The sequence below is a fragment of the Phacochoerus africanus genome, chromosome 1 (genome assembly GCF_016906955.1).
Source record: "Phacochoerus africanus isolate WHEZ1 chromosome 1, ROS_Pafr_v1, whole genome shotgun sequence".
In the NCBI taxonomy this organism is placed as follows: Eukaryota; Metazoa; Chordata; class Mammalia; order Artiodactyla; family Suidae; genus Phacochoerus; species Phacochoerus africanus.
In genome coordinates, this window is record NC_062544.1 from 14,190 (window position 1) to 35,585 (window position 21,396).

Here is a 21,396-nt window from a genome sequence, read left to right on the forward strand (position 1 = left end):
CTTTTCACTTTCTTGATAGTGTCTTTTGATGCACAAAATTCTAATTTTTTTTTTTCTTTTTAGGGTCTCACACACACAGCATATGGAGGTTCCCAGGCTAGGGGTCTAATTGGAGCTACAGCTGCTGGCCTACACCACAGCACAGCAATGCCAGATTTGAGCCACGTCTGTGACCTACACCACAGTGCATGACAATGCTGGATCCTTAATCCACTGAGCAAGGCCAGGGATCGAACCTGCAACCTCAAGATTCCTAGTCAGATTCTTTTCTGCTTTGCCACAATGAGAACTCCAAAAGTTCTAAATTTTGATGAAGTCCAGTTTATATATTTTTATTCTGTTGCTTGTGCTTTTGGTGTCATATTTAAGAGACCACTACCAAATCCAAGGCCATTCAGTTTTATCTCTACTTTCTTCTAAGAATTTTATAATGTTAGTATTTACATTTAGGTTTTTGACCCATTTTCAGTTTATTTTAGTGTATGATATGAGGTAAGGATCCCACTTCATTCTTTTGCATATGGCTAGCTAGTTTTTCCGGGATCATTTATTGAAAAGACTTTCCTTTCCCCGTTAAATGTTCTTGGCACTCCTGTTGAAATTTATTAGACTATATGTGTGAGGGTTCATTTCTCTGTTCTGTTCCATTGGTCTGTATGTCGGCCCTTACACCAGTGTTGTACTGTTTTAACTACTGTGGCCTTGGACATTTCAAAGTCAAGTGCTCAGTCTTCCCACTTTGTTTTACTTTTCAAGATTGTGTTTATGTTAGAGGCCACTTGCATTCCCATGTGGATCTGAGGGTCACATTTTCCATGGCTCTAAAAAAGTTCTTGGAATTTTGATTGGAACTGTCTTGAAGTTGCACGTCGTCGTAGGTAGTATGGACAGCGCGACACCGTCAGCTCTTCCCGTCCGTGAACACCTGAGTCTTTCCACGTATTTAGGTCGTCTTTCTTTCAGCCATGTTTTGTCATTTTTAGCATACACGTCTTTCATGTCGAGTAGATATATTCCTAAGCATTTCGTTTTTTAGATGGTATTTTTGTTTTGTGTTGTTTCTTTTTAGGGCCGCATCCATGGCATCTGGAGGTTCCCAGGCTAGGGGTCCAATCAGAGCTACAGCTGCCGGCCTACACCACAGCCACATCAGATCAGAGCTGCGACTGTGACCTACACCACAGCTCATGGCAACACCAGATCCTTAGCCCACTGAGCGAGGCCAGGGATCCAACCCACAACCTCATGGTTCCTAGTCGATCTGTTTCTGCTGCGCCCCAGCGGGAACTCCCAACCACCCTTGTATTCCTTGAATAAATTCCACTTTTTCATGGTGAATATTTCCAATTTGCTATTGAATTCTACTTACCAAAATGCTATTGAGGGTTTTTTGCATTCTTATTCATCAGGGATATTAGTCTGTAGTTTTCTTTTCTTATGTCTTTGCCTGGCTTTGGTATTAAGGTCATGCTGGCCTCAGTGAATTCAGTTTTTTGGGAGAGTTTGAGGAGGCTCATCTCCTCTTGTGACCTCAGCTCAGCCTCGGTCCCTCTTCCCTCCGTCTGCCCATTCAGTGCCCTCATCTCTAAACACACCTGTGTGTGGAAGCTTCCTGTTTTCCAACCCCGTTTCCCCTCTTGGTGCCAAGCTCTCACAGCAATCCACCCACTTGACACATCTAATAGCATCTCAGTGGTAACGTGTCTCCTCCTCCCAAATCTGCTTCTCCCTAGTCTCCCCATCTCAGTAAATGGTACCGACGTCCCCTTGCCCGTTTAGTCCCAAATCCCTGAACTGTCTTGGTGCTGAGAGCAAATCCACAGTAGCTAATATAAGCATATGGGATGTATTCGAAGACCTCAGGTGGGTCACATCACCTGTGAGAGGGTCGGGTAATCAGGAACACCCAGAAACATCAGCGCCCCGGAGAAATCTCCAACAATGCTGTAGAATTGTGTTAGGGAATCCCCACGGCCTTGTTCTCTTCTAATGGGCAGCAGTGCTGCCAGGGACTTGAACTGCCCCAGACAAACCAAATATCCACTGCCAGTCTCTTCTGATAGCCACTACTCCTGTATTTCTTCTCACATCTTATGTGGTGACATTTCCAACAATGCTGGAAAAGCAAAACAAAACTAGGCTTATCCGTAACCTCAGATGCAAGAGATCGAGGCGTGGAATTTTGCAGTTTGCAGCTCCTGTATGCAGGGGGCATGTGGGAGGGTTGCCAGGGGCCGTGATCAACTAACGCCCTGCCTTCCCCCGTCCCCCTGTTTCTCTCTCCCTCTCTCTCCAGAGCCAGTGAGCAGATAGTCCCCTCGGCCCTCTGCCTTAAATAGACCATGCTTTGACCGTTTTCACCACCTTTGTCCTTCCCACCTGAGCCCTGCCCCCATCACTCTCAGCAAGACTGCGGCAGCTGCTTCCTGACTGTGTTCCCTGCCTCTACCAGCTGTGGTCTCCACACTGCAGCCAGGGTGAGCCGTTTGGGATGTGAATCAGATAATGTCACTTCCTCTCCAAACTCTTTCCACAGTGGTTTCCCACAACACTCAGAATAAAACAAAGCTCATCACTATGACCTGCATATCCCTGCAGCCTCCGCAACCCTGTCACTTTCTGCAAGCCCTCGGTGCCCCTGCCTGCCTGCGTCCCTTGAGCACACCAGATCTGTTCCGCCTCAGGGCCTTTGCACAAGTGGCTCCTCTGGGTGAAAATCACAAGCAGCTCCCTCCCTCACTTTCTTCTGGTCCCAGGGCAAAAGCCCCCTTCTCTGGCTTGCCTGTCTTCCTTATTCAGATGTATTTCTCTGTTCATTGCTTTATTGTCTGTCCGCCTCCATTGGAATGTCAGATCCCCAAGGGGCCTAACAGGCACGGTGAAAAGTAGGTGATTAATAAGTACCTTCTGAACAAATCAAGCCATCTCAATAGTCCAAGTTTTGGAGAAAAGTTCTTAGAAAACATGCCTGACTCTGGATACACAGCAAAGAAGGAACCAGATCGTTAGAAATTGTGGCTGGAGACACATGAGGACTCCTGAGCTCTCCCTGTCCAGGCCCAGCTTCCCCTCTGTACCACAGAGGTACAACACCCACCCGCCTCCAAATCTCCAGCACGAGTGAGATTCCAGAGCTGCACCCTGATCAGGCATCCAGGTCACTGTTGACCTCCCTCGAGGTCAGCTCCTGGACAAATCTTCTGTTCTGGAGGCCTGCCAACATTCTGTTCTGCAGATGCTTTGGGACCACAGGGGTTTATGCAGGGTGGCTCCTCTTTCTGGAGCGTCGAGGGCAGGTGAGCGGGTGAGAAGAGAAGGGGGGGGCGGTGCTCAGGGACTAGGAGTAACACCCAGATCCCTGGCCCTGAAGTGGGCCAGACTCTGCATGGGCTCAGTGGGCGGGACTGGAGGTTCCAGACAGCCGAATAGAGGAACCAGTCAGGGAGCCACTACAGGAATTCAAAGAACTGGCGCGGGGTGAGGGGGGAGCTTCATTCATTTGGCATCTGCAGCCATTCAGCTCCAACACAACTCAACTTTAAATGAGGGCTTGAGTCCCGCAGTGGGTGGGCCGAGTCAGTGCCCGTGTTTCTAGTCAGGACTTAGTGCAGGATGAGACTCCTGAAGACCGGGAGGGGACCCCCGCTAGAGCGGATTCCACCCCCCGCCCCCGCAGAGGAGCGGAGTCCTGAGACCCGGGCTGCATTCCCAGCACACAGCCTGAGACCTAGAGTCGCTTAGCTACAGAGAAGGCTTTTGTTTCCCTGGGGTGGGCGTGGAGGATACTTTGGGGAGGTTTTCCATAAACCCAGGCATTAGGGTTGCAAACACAGTGAGAGCTTGTTAACTCCTCGAGGAGGCTAGGGTGGCTGCTCGCTCACGAGTTCTGTTTACCCAGCAGAGCGCATCCCACCTGCCAGGATGCTCGCTCGGCGGAAGAGGGCCGGTCCACCCACACAGGCTGAAATGGGTCCGCTCCATCTACACCAGTGGAAATCAGGGTCTGATTGCCTTCATTAGTGTGTTTACGCAGGTGCATATGAAGTGCATCTACATATGCTGGGGGAAATCACCGTCCAATAGTTTTCTACCCAGAAGGCAGGAGTGTCCACACCCGCGGAAGTCGGGTGCAGTGTCACAACCACGGGTCTGAGAACAAAATGGCAGGTACCCAGGCTCCGCTAGAACAAAAGTAAAAGGAATGTCGCCCCCGCCCACAGCTGGGGAGGGAGGAGCTCGCCCCAGCCCCCCCGCCCCCTGTGGGGTCCCCTCCTAGGTGAGGGCACAGCCCGAGGCGCCGGCAAGGCGGCCCCCAGGATTGGGGCCGGTGAGACGCCCTCCACCCGCCCCGCCACCTCCGAAGATGGGATCCCTCCAACTTCCCGCTCCGGAGACCCAAAGGGTGAGATGTCCTCTCCCACCTCGAGTCCCCGCGGAAGAGACCCCCTCCAACCGTCGCCCTGGGCCGCGGAGAGAGAGAGAGAGATTCCCCTTCCTAGGTCGGGGCCCTAGCGGGGGAGACCCCACCCCCCAACTCCCAGCCAGAACCCCCGCGGGAGAGACGCCCCCCTCCCCTCCCCGCCCCGCCCCGCCCCGCCGCGGTCCCAGGCCCCGCCCCCCCGTGTGGTGGGCGGGGAGCGCCTCCGGCAGGGCCCGCCCCCAGCCCGCCCCCAGCCCCCCGTCCTTCCCACGCCCGACTGCGGGCCTGCTGAGCGCTGTCCTCTCGGCGGCCGGGACAAAGGCGGTGCCACCATGGCTCTCCGCACGGCGCTCGGACGAGGGGACCGGGGCGCCGGCGCCAAGGTAGGGGACGGCGAGAGAGTGTGGGGACCGGTCCTGGGGCCGGGGCTTCGGGGGAGAGAGCTTTCACTTTTTCTGCCACTTCAACGAAGATTTAGCAAACTTTTCCTTTAAACTCCTGAATATTTATGAGAGAAATATGCTTTTCCAGACAAATTTGCATTGATGGCGGGAAGGGAGTGCAGGCGGAGGGGGCTGGAAGACTAAAAGACGCTTTTGAAATTGTCGCCCACAGTCAGAAGGTTCCTGAGTTATTCATTACCTCGAATCTGGCAGCACGAACCAATGAACTTTGTGCACGAAGACAAAGACCTTTTGCTTGAAAAAGTACCAGAGTAGACTGCGAACTGGAAGGGCAGTTTAGATAGTGAACATTGCTTAGCAAAGAAGATGGTCGCCTTGGGTCTGGAATAGGGCGGTCGAGGCTGTCCTGCATTTCTTCCTGTGAATTGCAAAACCTGGGCTGGGTTTGTCTTACCCTTTTTCCCATGAACCAGATTACAGAGGGTTTTGGTACAGTAATTACACTCTACGCCTGTTACCCAACAGCATTTTCATTTTAAAAAGTTAGCTGGTACTTTCAGGTGCCTAATTAAGATTTGAAACGTGTTATTAAAAAATTAAGTTGAACAGAGCTGAAACTGTGCGTAATTAACAGCTGAGCATCAGGTCACCACTTAGTGTCCTGAAAAGGGATCTCAGAGATTTCAGAGTGGACAGAAATGAGAGTTGCCTTCACTTCCTGGCCCTGCCCTCCACCCCCAGGCTCTCTGGGGCAGCAGGAACTCTGGAGGCCACTGTTCTCCGTGGACGCAGTCAGGCTCCCAGACGTCTCCGCGTGTGGTGGAGGGCTCCGGGTCCCCCACAGAGATATGCACCCACTTCTGCTTCTGAGGAGACACCCTGTTTGGGGTCCGGTCTGCAGACAGGAAGGGTGGCCCGGGTTGGGAGCACAAGTGGACTGTCCAGGCAGGCTGCAGAGCCCTGCTGGGCTGCGGCCTGGGTACAGGTGGCCTGGGGTTTTATCCCGTTAGGGGGCCCCGTATCGGTCTCGTCTGAAGTCGCCTTTGGGAAATGTGGACCTTTGTGTCTGTGGTGTCTGTTGGGTTGCGAGCCTGCTGGTGGTCTCACGCGAACACTTCATCACTTGTAAATCTCCCCAGAGTGCTGGGCTCAGGAAGCAGAGTCGGCCCTGAATTTGCCCCCAGGTTCTCTGAGATGTGTGTTCACAAATTGTTTCATTCAAGCAAACCCAGGAGACCCCAGGTTTCCAGATTGCGGCAGTTTTTACAAGAGTCATTCAGGCCAAGTTCACATGCCTCCCTCCTTCCACACAGAACGAATATACCCTCACTTTGGGCTTGAACCCAGACCAGGTGGCTTAGAGCCCTGGGTCCCGACAGCAGTAGGCCAAGGCGCCTGCCCATCCTACTGATGGTGCAACGTGAGGCTTCTGCGCTCGGCCCGTGGCTCCTGGCAAGAAGCGGCCTGGAAGCAGTGGTTTTCCTCTGGGCAGGGCTGTGCCCTGCAGCAGCGGTGCCTCTGCTGCCCTGTCAGAACAGGGCCTTGCTCTCCCAGGGAGGGCCCTTGGGGATTGCAGCTTCTGAAGTATTTGTGTCCCTGTGCCCCTGGCAGGGTTGGCACTCCGCAGGTGTGGACAGGCCAGTGCTCAATGGCCCAGCCAAGAAGAACGAGCCCAGAGAGACTGCTGGTCTGGCCTAAGCGCACAGCACACTTGTGGGGGGCTGAGGGCGGCGGGGCTGGAGGGCTGGCCTGAGAGGTGCTGAGTCCCGTCCTGCACCTATTGATCCTGAGAGGCCATGGGCATCTTGGGTCCCCTAAGCAGAAGCCACCCCACAGTCACCATTTACCCTGTAAGAGAGTCAAGGACGCTGATGCCCGTGGAGTGAGGACATCTCCAGACCCGGACCCGGTGCCCAGGAGCAGGTCTCGGCTCTTGAATGGGAAGTGTACCCACACCCACCCGCTGTTAGCTGTCCGCCCGCCTTTGGGTAGGTAGTTCAGCCTCGTGGAGTTTCAGTCTGTTCATTAACAGGAATAACCTGTGCCCCGCCTACCTCTCAGAGGACCGTGGGTTTAATTTTAAAACGGATGTGTAGGCGCTTCTCGAAGGGAAATCTAGACCTGGAATTAGCTTCAGGCTGTTAGGTGGCCTCGCCCTGAGAGTGAAGAGGCTGGAATTGAGCTCTTTCCCTGGTTAGAATGGGACACAGGGTGGTGTGGACGGAGGCAGTGGGCTCAGTAGTTGGGGGTGCAGGCTCCATGGCCAGAGTGGCCTGGGTTCTGGTTCCCCCACTGGGCCGGAGGACAGGTGAGAGCTCCTCAACCTCGCTGTCCTTATTATGGTGATGACGGTAGCAGGACAGTGTGCCTGGAAGAGTGTCTGCATACAGTAGGTACTCAAGAAATGGAGCTATTATTCCCTGACTCTGTGATAAAAGAGAGATTTTCATGCAAAGAGATAAAAAGGAGTGAGTGAGAATTTTTCATCAAATCACTTAAGGGGAATATTCAGTGACGTGATCTTCAAGGTATGTTGGTGCTGAAAGATACATCACCAGGGAAGAGAAATTCTAAGCACAGTGTCATGCCATTTCAACGATGTATTCATGTAGTTCAGAAAAGAAATACTTTGTGGAGCTGCCCGAATGGATAGGTCATGACTCCCCTCGAGTTCAAGTGCCCCGAGCTCTCCCTGTGGATCACTCAGGAGACTGAGGACAACTTAACTGGAACAAGCGTTTAGTCCACCCGGAACACGCTGGGTAGCTAACTAATCCGTTAGTTCTCCAGCTGATGCTTGCTGGTCCAGAGATGCTAACGTTCCGTGACGGCAACCCTGAGAATCGTGGTGATCCGAGCAGACTGGCCTCAAAGCGCAGTGTAACTCTCCCCAAAGCACGTGGGTAAATAGGAAGAGCATGTGGGAGGGTTGTTGGAGACACAGAGCAACAACAGCAACAAATGAGGAGCAAAAATAGCATTATAACCTCTGGAGGGTACTGGAACTAATTCTTCAGAAAAATTAATTGAGGTGAAATTCACATGACACAAATTTAGCCATTTTAAAGCAAACAATTCAGTGTCCTTAGTATCGTATCATGCAACCACCACCCTTCGGCAGTTCCAGAACTTCCCAACATCCCAAAGCAAAACCCCACACCCATTAAGCGGTTTCTTCTATTCCATCTTCTCCCCATCCCTGGAACCACTAGTACGCTCTCTGTCTCTGTGGATGTGTCTACTCTGAATATTCCATATAAATGGAATCATGAACTAGAGGATTTTTTTTTTCACGTAACAGGAAATCTGCCATCGTATCCAGTTTTAAGTGTGCAGTTCAGGGGTATGACGTATACCGTGTTGTGCAGCCATCACCACCATCCATCCCCGTGACTCCTTCATCTTAAAAATCAGAAACTATACCCAGTGAACAGTAGGTCCTCCCTCTGCGCCCAGACCCTGGCAGCCCCCATTCTACATTCTGTCTTTGACTGTGGTTACACCTGTTACCTCTGTGGGTGGAGTCACACACTCTGTCTTTTTGTGATTGGTTTATTTCCCTGAGCGTGACATCCTCAAGGTCCGTCCCTGTTGCATCATAATCAGAGCTTCTGTGGCTGAATAGCACTCCCTTGTCTTCATGGACCGCATTCCGTTTATCCATTTATCTGTTGATGGACATTTGGACTCTTTCCATCTTTTAGGGTTTGTGAGTACTGCCGTTATGATCGTGTGTTGACGCGTCTTTGTGTGTACATATATTTTCATTTATTTCATTTCTTTGGACGTATACCTAAGGAGTAGAGTTTCAGGGCCGTGTGGTAATTCTCTAAAGGTCTAACTTTTTGATGACTGGCCAAACTTCGTTTTCATAGAAGCTGAACCATTTTACATTTTCCCAGCAATGTATGAGGGTTCCATCCCTCCACAGCCTCCCCAGGACTTGTTGTTTTCTCGTTTTAGAGTCACCCAATGGTGCGAAGTGATACTGTGTTGTGGTTTGTATTTACCTAAGCACTGCTGACGTTCAGGCTCTTTTCACATGCTTGTGGCCATCTGTATTTCTCCTTTGGAGAAATGTCTATTCAAGTCCTTTGCACATTTTTAAGTTAATTAATTAATTAATTTTGCTTTTTAGGGCTGCACTTGCTACATATGGAGGTTCCCAGAGTAGGGGTTGAATCAGAGCGACAGCTGCCGGCCTACACCACAGGATCCAAGCCACATCTGAGACTTGGCACAGCTCATGGCAACGCGGGATCCTTAACCCACTGAGCGAGGCCAGGGATCGAACCCACAACTTCATGGTTCTTAGTCGGATTCGTTTCCGCTGCGCCACAACAGGAATTCCTGTTTTTAAATTTTATTTTATTTCATTATTTTTTTTTATGGCCACGCCCATGACATATGGAAGTTCCCGGGCCAGGTATTGAATCTGAGCCACAGCTGCAACCTGTGCTGCAGTTTTGGTAACACCAGATTCTTTAACCCACTGTGCCGGGCTAGGGATTGAACCTACACCTCTGCAGCAACCCAAGCCACTGCAGATGGATTCTTAACCCACTGTGCTGTAGCAGAAACTCCTTAAATTCCTTTTTGGATTGTTCATTGCCAGTGTAGAGACACACAAGTGGTGTTGATCTCGTACCTGCAGCTTTGCTGAATCCCCTTATTAGCTCTAGTAGCTTTCTTGTGGAGTCTTTGGAATTTTCTATGTATAGGATTCTGTCATCTGCAAATTTTTTTTTTTTTTTTTTTGCTACGCTCACAACATGTGAAAGTTCCCAGGTCAGGGATTGAACTCATGCCACAGCAATCACCTGAACCATAGCAGTGACAGTGCTGGATCCTTAACCTGCTAGGCCACCAGGGAACGCCACTTCTTCACTTCTAAATTTCCTGCCTTTAATTTTTTTTCTTGCCTAATTATTCCTTCTAGAATTTGGAGGGCAGTGCTACGTAGCAGTGGAGAGAGGGGGCGCCCTTGCTCAGTTTCTGATGTTGAGGAGAGTCTTTCAGGCTTTTACCATCAGGCATGGAGTTAGCTGTGGCTGGTCTTGTTTTTGTCTTTTTAGGGCCTGGAGGTTCCCAGGCCAGGGGTCTAATGGGAGCTGTAGCCACTGGCCTACAGCACAGCCACAGCAACGCCGGAACTTTAACCCACTGAGCGAGGCCAGGGATTGAACCTGAAACCTCATGGTTCCTAGTTGGATTCGTTTCCGCTGCACCACAACGGGAACTCCCCCGCGGAGCACTTAACCGTGTCTGACCTGTACCAGAGCCCTCATGTTGTTCCCACCACATTGTCCCCTGGGATGTAGCCAGGCATCCGCGACGTGCTTGCTCCCTCCGTGAGGATACCTTCTCAGCACTGTAGCTTTCACTTTCTTTTTTTTTTAAAATGATTTTTATTTTTTCCATTATACCTGGTTTACAGGGTCCTGCCAATTTTCTACTGTACAGCAGAGCGACCCAGGCACTCGTACATATGTACGTTCGTTTTCTCGGCTTATCCGCCATCCTGCTCCATCATAAGTGACCGGATCTAGTTCCCAGTGCCAGACAGCAGAACCGCACCTCCTGGTCTTACACCCTGTCTGTCAGCCCAGGACATTCATCTTTGTATCCTTCGGGATGCTTAGCACACAGTAGGGGCTCGGTAAATGTGCTTTGGTGTCGAGTGTGGAAAATACTTAGTGATCCAGGAGAATGGTGCCCCTGCGACCAGCGTATAATGAGGAACAGCAGAAGTGAGGGGCTGGCACGTCAGGACAGATGGCACGGGAGCCCCTGCGAGGGCGTGTCCACCAAGCCCATGCTTCCTGTGACCCTTCTGCCCAGACCACAAGGAGACTGGAGGCAGAACACCTGGTCCAGGCCGGGCCGACAGAGGCGGCAAGGGCACCCGGGCCCTGCGGTGGGTTATGGCAGACCCTTCAGTAGCACTTAGACAAGCCAGGGCCCCCCTCAAATCTTGGAATGCCAGCATTCGTAGATGCTTTCACTGGTCAGCTTTTGCGCTGCCATAGACACGGATTTATGTCAGTATTCTCCTTAGGCTCTGTCTTCTGAGTTTTCATGTTGGTTTCTATTTTGTCCTTCCCATCATCCCATCCAGAACTGTCCCACTCTTCTGAGCTAGAGGAAACGGATGCCTTCCAGCCACACCCCAACTGGTTTACAACCACTGTGAGTTTGGAGAGGCTCTGCCAGTGCCCGACCACTCCCCTTCTCTGCTGGGGGGGGGGGGGGCCTCTTGGTTGCTCCCCAGGCCCTAGGTCCTCAGGAAGGGGCTCCTCCCTGCACACTGGATGCCTGGGCTCTGTGCAGCCCGTGCGCCCCCGCCCCTGGCCCACCACCTCTGTCCCCGGGATTTATACTAGGACCTCAACCCTCTCACCGGCGGCTCAGATCTCCTGGGTACCCACAGCCCTCTGGCGCTGCCCGGCTGGTGTTACTGGCGGCTTTGCCCTTACAGTCCTGGAGGGATAGTTGTTAGGAACAGATCTGGTAAAGGCCTCGTGGGTCCCGAGTGGCAGCACGACGTCCTCTGTGGTGGCTGCTACTCCTGGCCCTGGACAGACCTGGGTGTCCCTGCTCTGTGACAGCGTCAGGGTCAGTGTCAGGGTCTTCCAGTCCTCCACTTAGAGCAGGTGCCAGAGGGGACAACAGCCCTCACTGTTCCTGCCCAAGTGCGTCACGCCCCCGGGCCCAGTGCTGCAGGACTGGGGTTCCCTTGGTTTCCGATCTCCTCCTTCCTTCTCCGTCTTCATTCACAGAGTGACATAGCTCAGGGTCATTCGTTTTGCTTCTTCTCCTTCTTCTTTTTTTTTTTTTTTTTTTGTGTGTGTGTGTGTGTGTTTATGGCCACACCCATGGAATATGGAGGTTCCTAGGCTAGGGGTCGAATCGGAGCTACATCTGCCAGCCACAGCCACAGCCACAGCCACACCTGATCCAAGCCACGTCTGTGACCTACGCCACAGCTCACGGCAGCACCGGATCCTTAACCCACTGAGCGAGGCCAGGATTGAACCCACAACCTCATGGTTCCTAGTTGGATTCGTTTCCGCTGCACACTGGTGGGAACTCCAGCACATCTTCTTTATTCATGTATCTGTCGATGGACATTTAGGTTGCTTCCATTTCTAGGCTATGGTGAATAGTGCTGCAGTGGACATAGGGGTGCATGTATCTTTTTGAACTATGGTTTTGTCCTGATATACACCCTCGAGTGGGACTGCAGGATCTATGGTAGTTCGATTTTTAGTTTTCTGAGGACTCTCCACACTGTTCTCCACAGTGGCTGCACACGTTCACATTCCCACCAACAGTGTAGGAGGGTCCCCTTTTCTCCGCAGCCTCTCCAGTGTTTGCTATTTGTAGATTTTTGATGATGGCCTTTCTGACCTGTGTGAGGCGATACCTCATGGTAGTTTTGATATGTATTCCTTTAGTAACTGGAGATGTTGAGCATGTTTTCATGTGCCTTTTGGCCATCTGTATGTCTTCTTTGGAGAAATGTCTATTTATATCTTCTACCTATTTTTTGATTGGGTTGCTTGTTTTTTTGATCTAGAGCTGTCTGACCTGTTTGTATATTTTGGAGATTAATCCCTTGTTGGTTGCCCTGTTTGTATATATTTTCTCCCATTCTGTAGGTTGTCTTTTTGTTTTGTTTATAGTTTCCTTTGCTGCGCAAAAGCTTCTTTTCTTTTTTCTTTTTAGGGCCGCATCTGCAGCACATGGAAGTTCCAGGGTAGGGGTCAGATCAGAGTTGCAGATGCCAGCCTACTCCACAGCTTGTGGCAATGCTGGATCCTTAACCCACTGAGTGAGGCCCACACTCATGGGATCAAACCCACGTCCTCGTGGACACCAGTTGAGTTCTTAACCCACTGAGCCATGAGGGGAATTCTGAAAGCTTTACTTTAATTAAACCCCATTTGTTTATTTTTGGTTTTATATCCATTCCTGTAGGAAGCGGATCCAAAAAATATTGCTGTAATTAATGTCAGAAAGTGTTCTGTTTATGTTTTACTCTAGGAGTTCTGTAGTATCTGACTTTAAGTTGAGGTCTTCAATCCATTTTGGGTTCATTTTTGTGTGTAGTGTAAGAAAGTGTTCTAATTTCATTCTTCTGCTTGTAGCTGTCCTGTTTTCCCAGCATGACTTATTAGAGAGACTGTCTTTTCTCCGTTGTGTAGCCTTGCCTCCTTTGTCATAGATTACTTGACCATAGGTGCAGGGGTTTATTTCTGTGCTTTCTATCCTATTCCTTTGATCTATATTTTTCTTTTTTTGTGACAGTACCGTATTGTCTTGAAGCCTGTAGCTTTGTCATGTAGTCTGCAGTCAGGGAGACTGATTCCTCTAGCTCTATTTTTCTTTCTCTAGATTGCTTCGGATGTTCGGCGTCTTTTGTGTTTCTATACAAATTTAAAAATTTTTTGTTTTAGTTCTGTGGAAAAGTCATTGGCAATTTTACAGGGATTGCGTTGAATCTGTAGATCGCCTTGGGTGGTATAGTCATTTAGACAATGTTGATTCTTCCAGCCCAAGAACACAATGTATCTTTCCATCTGTTTGCGTTGTCTTTGACTTCTTTCGTCAGCGTCTTATAGGTTGCAGAGTGCAGGTCTTTTGCCTCCTTAGGTAGGCTTATTTCTAGGTATTCTTTTTGACATGATGGTAAATGGGATTGTTGCATCTCTTGGGTGACCAGGGCTGTGGGATCTCAGTGCATGATGGCCCCTCTCCCCCTCACACTGGGCAGTTTTCAGAAGGTGAGCCAGTGAGGTGGAGGCCAGAAGGCTGTTGACCACAGCTCATCCATCAGTCAGGGCCTGCCCTGTGTGTCTGGGTGAGGAACAGGCCGGGTTTGGGCATCTGAACAGGGGAGGACATCTCCCTGAGAGGGCCTGAGGCCTGCATTTCAGTTCAGAGGAGCCCTCTGAGACCGACCCCAGGGACACATCCTGCTTCCTTCCTGCCCCTTTAGGTCTCAGGTGAGCATGTGGCTCCGGGGCGGGTGAGTCCCACCCCGACTCCGTTCCATTCAGTCTCTGGGCTGATGGTTGCGTGTGACCAAGATGTGATTTGAGTCCTTGGAGGTCAGAGCCCATGGGCCCTTGCAGGATGAAACCAGTATTTGCAAAATTCCTGTCAACAAGGAGGGCCCTGTCTGGCGGGGAGGCAGGCGTGTGGAGTGGCCTGGCCCCTTGGACAGGCTGGACGGCCTCCTTCTGAGTCCTCAAACACTGCAGACCCGGAGGATTCGCTGGTTTATTCTCGGTTTCCTTGGGAAAGTAGCTGTGTGATTTAGCCAGAGGAGCCACAGACAGCAACCGTTGTTCCTTTAAAAAGTGACTTCGCAGTTTTACTGTCTGTGGCCTTGCAATTCTTCTCCAGACAAATGAACTTTGTGGTATTTCCCCTCAGGAAATGTTACATCTAAAACTAGAATTAAGCCTTTTTTAAAGTAAAAGCCTTCTGTCTTTACATAAAAGCATATTGCACCAAAAAGTTTAAGAGGAAATCAGTTACCAATGACACGGTTTTCAGAATGACTGAATGAGCGCAGTTCTGGGATTTCAATGAAGGGTGCCCTAATGGCTTCTACTTAAATTTTAATAAATGATCAGTCCAAGGAAAACATGTCTGCTGGGATGCACTTCTTTTCTGAGTGTCAAATGGCATAGGGACCAGCCCTGTCCTCCCCGCAGAGGCCCGCATTCCCTGTGCAGACCTGGGATGCCGAAGGGGAAGCCCCTGAGAATGTACCTGTGCTCCACGGAAGGTCTGGGTGCAGCACTGAAGGCGCGGATTTCAGGATGGGGTGGGATGGCACTTCTTCGAAACCTGGCTGTGCCTCCTGTGATGACAGTGACAGCCGTCACTTCCAGGTGCCGGATAGGGTTCCCCTCACAGGCACAGGTAGCAGTGTACCCATGACAGATGTGAGCACTTGCTCACATGCTCTGTGATGACCTGAGGACCTGCAGGTCACCCCCAACAGGAGCCCTGCTCCGCTCTTTCCCAAAGATGCCCCACATTCCAGGCAAGAGACAGGTGCCTTCAGGGTGGACACTTAAGTGCCCGCCTGTGGACATCTGCAGTGCACCTGTCTTATTAGATGGATTAGACCTCCCAGACCTCTTCTCTGTTTCAGGAGCTGGAATCCCTTGACATCTGTATTCAGCACACGCTCTCTGCCCTCTACCCCCCCTTTGAGGCCACGGCAGCCACGGTGCTCTGGCAGCTGTTCAGCGTGGCAGAGAAGCTCTACCGTGGGGATGGGCTGCGTTGCCTCACAGACTTCCTCATCCCGGCCAGGAGGGCCCTGCAGCACCTACAGCAGGAGGCCTGTGTGAGTACCGCCCTGGGGACAGGGCTGTGAGACCCTCCCCTTCAGGGAACCGCTCAGATTTTTGGCTAGGGACAAGAGATAGGCAGTGTTTTGGAGTTCCCGTCATGGCGCAGTGGTTAACGAATCCGACTAGGAACCATGAGGTTGCGGGTTCAGTCCCTGGCCTTGCTCAGTGGGTTAAGGATCCAGCATTGCCGTGACCTGTGGTGTAGGTTGCAGACACGGCTCGATCCCATGTTGCTGTGGCTGTGGCGTAGGCCGGCGGCTGCAGCTCCGATTTGACCCCTAGCCTGGGAACCTCCATATGCCGTGGCAGCGGCCTAAGAAATGGCAAAAAGACAAAAAAAAAGAGAGAGAGAGAGAGATAGGCAGTGTTTTATCTGGTACCTGGAAAATATTTGATCTGGGCAGTAGGAATTTTAGATCCAGGGAAATCTGGTGAAGGAGGAAGAGGAGACTGTGCTTCTGTGTGTTTCAAATTGATCCAGGAATTAAGCAGATGCCATTCAGGTGAGTATTTGTTGTTTTCTTTCCGAAAGGAAGTGGGAGATGATTAAATAGAAACATAAACGGTAATCGCAGCTATTTTTTCGCAGCATTTAAACATGTAGTTGGGGAAACTGTCCCATTTTCCTCTTTCTTGAGTCCACTGGGCACTGGGCCAGCTCATTCCCTTTGGCTTCTGGCTCCACCTTTTCTTCGTTCCAAATAATTGGTGAAATGTGGCCTGTGTCCCAGAAACAGGGCTTCTCAGACTGCTAGTGAGCGTGGAGCCCAGGGCTGGCCACGTCCCTTCCACTCCCCCCGAACTTTCACTCTGTTCTTTGGATGAACTAAGTTCCCAACCCCGTGGTCATCTCCGAACCACAGGGCAGTGCCCATCCACACAAACAGACCCTGCTTAGTGAATTTCTTATGTGTTTTGTTTATCTGGGGGATACTTTTATTGCAGGGTTTTCTTTTTTGGTCGTATTTTGGGGGGGGCTGCACCCGCAGCATGTGGAGGTTCCCAGGTTAGGGGTCGAATAGGAGCTATAGCTGTCGGCCTACACCACAGCTCACAGCAATGCTGGATCCTTAACCCACTGAGCAAGGCCAGGGATCAAATCTGCGTCCTCATGGATGCTGGTCAGATTTGTTTCCACTGAGCCACGATGGGAACTCCTGTTGCAAGTTGGGGTTTTTTGTTGTTTTTTTGTTGTTTTTGCTTTTTAGGGCTGCACTGGCAGCAGATGGAGGTTCTCAGGCTAGGGGTCTAATCACAGCCACAGCAACGTGGGATCCAATCTGTGTCTGCAACTACACCACAGCTCATGGCAACGCCAGATCCTTAACCCAATGAGAGAGGCTAGGGATCAAACCCACATCTCCATGGGTACTAGTCAGGTTCTTAACCCTCTGAACCATAATGGGAACTCCCCAAAGGCATATCTTGAAAAGATCCTCTGAAAGAATGTTTTGCCTTCTTTCGTCTAATTTTCTTTTCTTTCCATTTTAACCATAAGTTATCCCCCTTCTCACTTACACAACTGCTTATCTTCTGAAAAAACCACATGAATAACATTACTCTTGAATATGAAGGTGTATTTACAGGTATTTAATAAGCACAAAATGAAATTTAAGGACCGCCTTACTATTTTCATATTTATGTTGCTTTTCACTTTGTAATTAAGAAAATGAAATTTGGAGTTCCCGTCGTGGCGCAGTGGTTAACGAATCCGACTAGGAACCATGAGGTTGTGGGTTCAATCCCTGGCCTTGTTCGGTGGGTTAAGGATCCGGCATTGCCATGAGCTGTGGTGTAGGTTTCAGACGCGGCTCGGATCCCGTGTTGCTGTGGCTCTGGTGTAGGCCAGTGGCTACAGCTCCGATTCGACCTCTAGCCTGGGAACCTCCATTAGCCACAGGAGCGGCCCAAAGAAATAGCAAAAAGACAAAAAAAAGAAAAAGAAAAAAAAAGAAAATGAAATTTGATCATCTGTAGGACATAGAAAATGAGCTTATCCTGACAACTATGAACATAAAAATATTTCAGTTAATGTAATTTCAGTGCAGTTTTTATTCACATACCCTCTGTTGTTGAAGTATGTGGCTTGGAGATCATTACCAATTACATTAATTTTAAGATAAGTTGCTACGTTGTCTAAGAGTTCAGTGACCACCATTTTCCTATCCCTCAGTAAAAACAAGAAATGGTTACACTCACTCAGTGACTCACCTGTAACTTTGTTTCATCACAGTTTGTGTCAAAAAATACTTGGAGAAGTTCCCATTGTGGCTCAGTAGTTAACAAACCTGACTAGTATCCACGAGGACGTGGGTTCAATCCCTGGCCTTGCTCAGTGGGTTAAGGATCCGGTGTTGCTGTGGCTGTGGTGTAGGTCGCAGACACGGCTCAGATCTGGCGTTGCTGTGGCTGTGGTGTAGGCCGGCGGCTGCAGCTCTGATTGGACCCCTGGCCTGGAAACTTCCATATGCTGAGGATGGGGCTCTAAAAAGCAAAAAAAAATAAAAAGAGAGAGAGAGAGAGAGAAATTCTACAAATAAATAAGAAAAAACAACCTGAAGGGAAATGAATGAGAGGCTTGAACTGGCAATTCATGAAAAATGAGATCTTAGAAGATGTCAGATGACGCTAATGTTCAAGACATTATATAGCCTTTGGTGGACAAAACGCAGTCTGCTGAGAGCAAGCGAGGTGTGGCTGGAATACTGATGGTAATACGCACACGTGCCACGTGGGAGTGTGGGTTTGCACAACCACTTTAGAGAGCAGTTGGCGCCAGCTGAGTTGATTTACACAGACCCGGGGACCTGGCAGCCGCACTTCTAGGAGTGTCCCCTGGAACTGTTCTCAGGTCTGTGCATAGGCTTCCTGGGCAAGGCTGTTCCCTGTGCTGTGTCTGTAACCAGCAGACACACGCAGAGGCAGCTCAAGTGCCCACTGGCCGTGGGGCGAGTGGACCGTGCGGCTCTGCCCAAGCGGCCGCCTCGGGGCTCCCTCCCTGCGTGCGCCGGTGCTTCTCCCACCTGAGTCGAGACTGGCTGTAATCCGATGTCATGGGGCCATGTTCCGGCCTCTTCGGAGAAAGGGAGCAGCGGCCTTGCTGCTGCTGATGTGTGTTAGGACCCCCTGAGGGTGCCTCGAGGGGAGCGGCTCCGAGAACAAGGAGGGGAGAGAGGCAGAGACCCAGGAGCCTTGAGGTGTGGACCTGGGGTGAGGAAGCCGTCTCAAAGTGGACCCCCAACCCAGACGCCCCAACTTGCACGCTGCCCCCAAAACAAACCACTCAGCCCAGCGCCTCCTGATTCCCGTCTCATAAAATCCTGAGCAGATTCAGATAGCTTTCTAAAGCCAGTAAATGTGGGGATAGTTGGTTATACATAAGAGAACAAATACTACGTAACATAGAAAATAAACTCCAGCTGCGGGTAGCAGTGTGCATTTCAGCGTTGATTGAAAAAGCGAGTCACGGAAGAATGCAGACGATGTGGCTCCATTTGTTTAGAGGTCAGACCTCTGCAAGCCTAAACTGTGTATTGTCTGGGGTTTCAAACATGTGACAAATAGAACAGCAAGGGGCTAATAACACAGGCTTGGGGAAGTGCTTGTCTCTGACAGGGGATGTCGCAGGGAATGGCGGTGGTCTTTTCCTTAAATTGCCATGTCATGATACTCTGTATAATATTCTGTAATTCGTATTAAAGCATGCTTTTGCAGCTCCTAATTTTTGATAAAAAGCAAAACATTTTAAATAATTTCTTTCCTTCCTTTTTTTTTTTTGTCTTTTTGCGTTTTCTAGAGCCGATCCCATGACATATGGAGGTTTCTAGGCTAGGGGTCTAATCGGAGCTGTAGCCACCGGCCTACGCCAGAGCCACAGCAACGTGGGATCCGAGCCGCGTCTGCGACCTACACCACAGCTCACGGCAATGCCGGATCCTCAACCCACTGAGCAAGGCCAGGGATCGAACCCACAACCTCATGGTTCCTAGTTAGATTCGTTAACCACTGAGCCATGACGGGAACTCCAGCAATTTCTTGTCATTTCTGAAAACAGAAACCAGTTTCTCATGAAGATGGGAAAGTGTCTCTTCTCCTCTGAGCCTTAAATGAAAGGCCCCGGCAGGCTGGCCTTTGCATCCAGCCTGCTTTGGACAAAGGAGCCATGTCTGAGGTGGGAAAACCTCAGAGCAGTTGGGGTTGAGAAGAGGCCAAGAGACGGGAGCACCAAGTGTGGGTAGAGTGACGACAGGTTATGAGACCATGATGTTGTCTCTGCGGTGTGGTTCCACCCTCCGAAGTGTGCAGAAGATGCCAAGATGCAGAAGCAACCTCAGTGTCCAAACGCTGAGGAATGAAGACGTGGTACAGTTATGCCAGTGGAATACTCAGCCATAAAAAGAGTGAAGTTCTGCCATCTGTAGCAGCATGGATGGATTCAGGGGGCATTAGGCTTCATGAAGTAACTCAGATAAAGACAAATACTGTATGATACCACTTATATATGGAATCTAAAAATACAACAAACTGGAGTTCGCGTCATGGCTCAGCAGAAACGAATGTGACTAGTATCCATGAGGACGCAGGTTCGATCCCTGGCCTCGCTCAGTGGGTTAAGGATCCAGTGTTGCCGTGAGCTATGGTGTAGGTCCCAGATGTGGCTTGGCTTGGATCCTGCATTGCTGTGGCTGTGGTGTAGGCCGGCAGCTGTAGCTCCCATTAGACCCTAGCCTGGGAACCTCCATATACTGCGGGTACAGCCTTAAAAAAGCTTCCCCCCAAAAAATTAATAATAATAAAAAAAAAACCTTGACTCTTAGGGAAAAATAAAAGAAAATAAACGTGGAAGATAGCCCTTAGTAAGATTCAAATTCTGTTTTAGGTAATAGAAGATACCATGAAAAGAATCAAGAAATTCAACTTGTATAAAACTTTTCCTACAGAGAAGAAAAGAACATAACTATAACATAAACATAACTAAACTAAAATATAATTGAACATAACTACAACATAACTAAATATAACTAAACAATGAAGCAAAAAACAGGAAAAATATATGCAGAAAGTAGATATGTGTCTGCTAACAGTGAATAAAAAATTTACTTTCTGTTAACTTTTTTTTTAAAGTCACAGTAACTAATAAGAAAAATAGGACCACAACTTATAAAAAGAGCAAAAATACATGAGAATTTACAGGAAAAATAGCATCGAAAAACTGTTGGCTTCACAACGACATGATGTGAATTAAAACAATATTCCACAACATACATGTTAATTTAGGGAACAGTTTCTCAGTGCAAAGCCTTATGCTGCTCATCAGCTGGCACAGCTGTTACTGTGGTACTTTAACTGCTGACGGGATGTCTCTTGATGGCAAATTGGTCATATTGTTGAGAATCATGAAAGACAGTCATAGCCTTTAATCCTATAATCCTAAACCCAGAAAACAATCATCTAAAGGAAGACGAAACTGTAACATGAAAATGTTCCTGGCATTTTTATTTTCCATAGAAATCCTAGCAGTACTGTCGATTTCTCACAATAGAGGGTCCTTAAGTTGCCATCAAGATGGTAACTCAGTAGCAAAGAAATGCCAACGGGAGTACCAAATTCTGTGTTATTATCGTGGTTTAAATTAATAATGATAATAAACTGTGGATAAAGTGCAGAAAAGTTAAACGTCTGTAGAGTATGTTAGGATGAGATTCTTTTTCATTTATTATCATAATAGCGTTTGTGCAATAAGTCAGTGCTGCAGTAGGGAAAGTTGAAAAAACAAAACACGAGAACTAAACCCGAATGGTTGACTGCAGTCCCATTTCAGACCGATAGCTGCAGCTCCGCTGTGTCAGGTCCCACCCCTGCTCCCTGATAGCCTGACACCCTCGAGCCCAGGAAGACAGCGGCTCATCCACCCTGAAGTCGAACTCTTTTCTAGGGCAAGTTCTATTCAGAGAAGTGCTTAAGGGAGTTCCCGTTGTGGCACAGCAGAAACAAACCCAATTAGGATCCATGAGGACACGGGTTTGATCCCTGGCCTCGCTCAGGGAATCAAGGATCCATTGTCGTCGTGAGCTGTGGTGTAGGTCACAGACACAGCTCGGATCCAGCCTTGCTGTGGCTTGTGGTGTAGGCTGGCAGCTGAAGCTCATATTGGACCCAAAGCCTGGGAACTTCCACATGCTGTGGGTGCACCCCT

At 49.6% G+C, this 21,396-nt stretch overlaps 1 protein-coding gene across 1 annotated transcript in view; it reads left to right on the plus strand.

The window, feature by feature from the left end:
* Positions 1-4,677: 4,677 nt before the first annotated feature.
* PLEKHG4B (pleckstrin homology and RhoGEF domain containing G4B) overlaps positions 4,678-21,396 on the plus strand; it is a 41,217-nt gene continuing 24,498 nt past the window's right edge. Inside the window, 2 exon segments of the mRNA XM_047768808.1 lie at positions 4,678-4,803; positions 14,996-15,193. Coding sequence (XP_047624764.1) covers positions 4,753-4,803; positions 14,996-15,193 — 249 coding nt within the window. The 5' untranslated portion in view covers positions 4,678-4,752.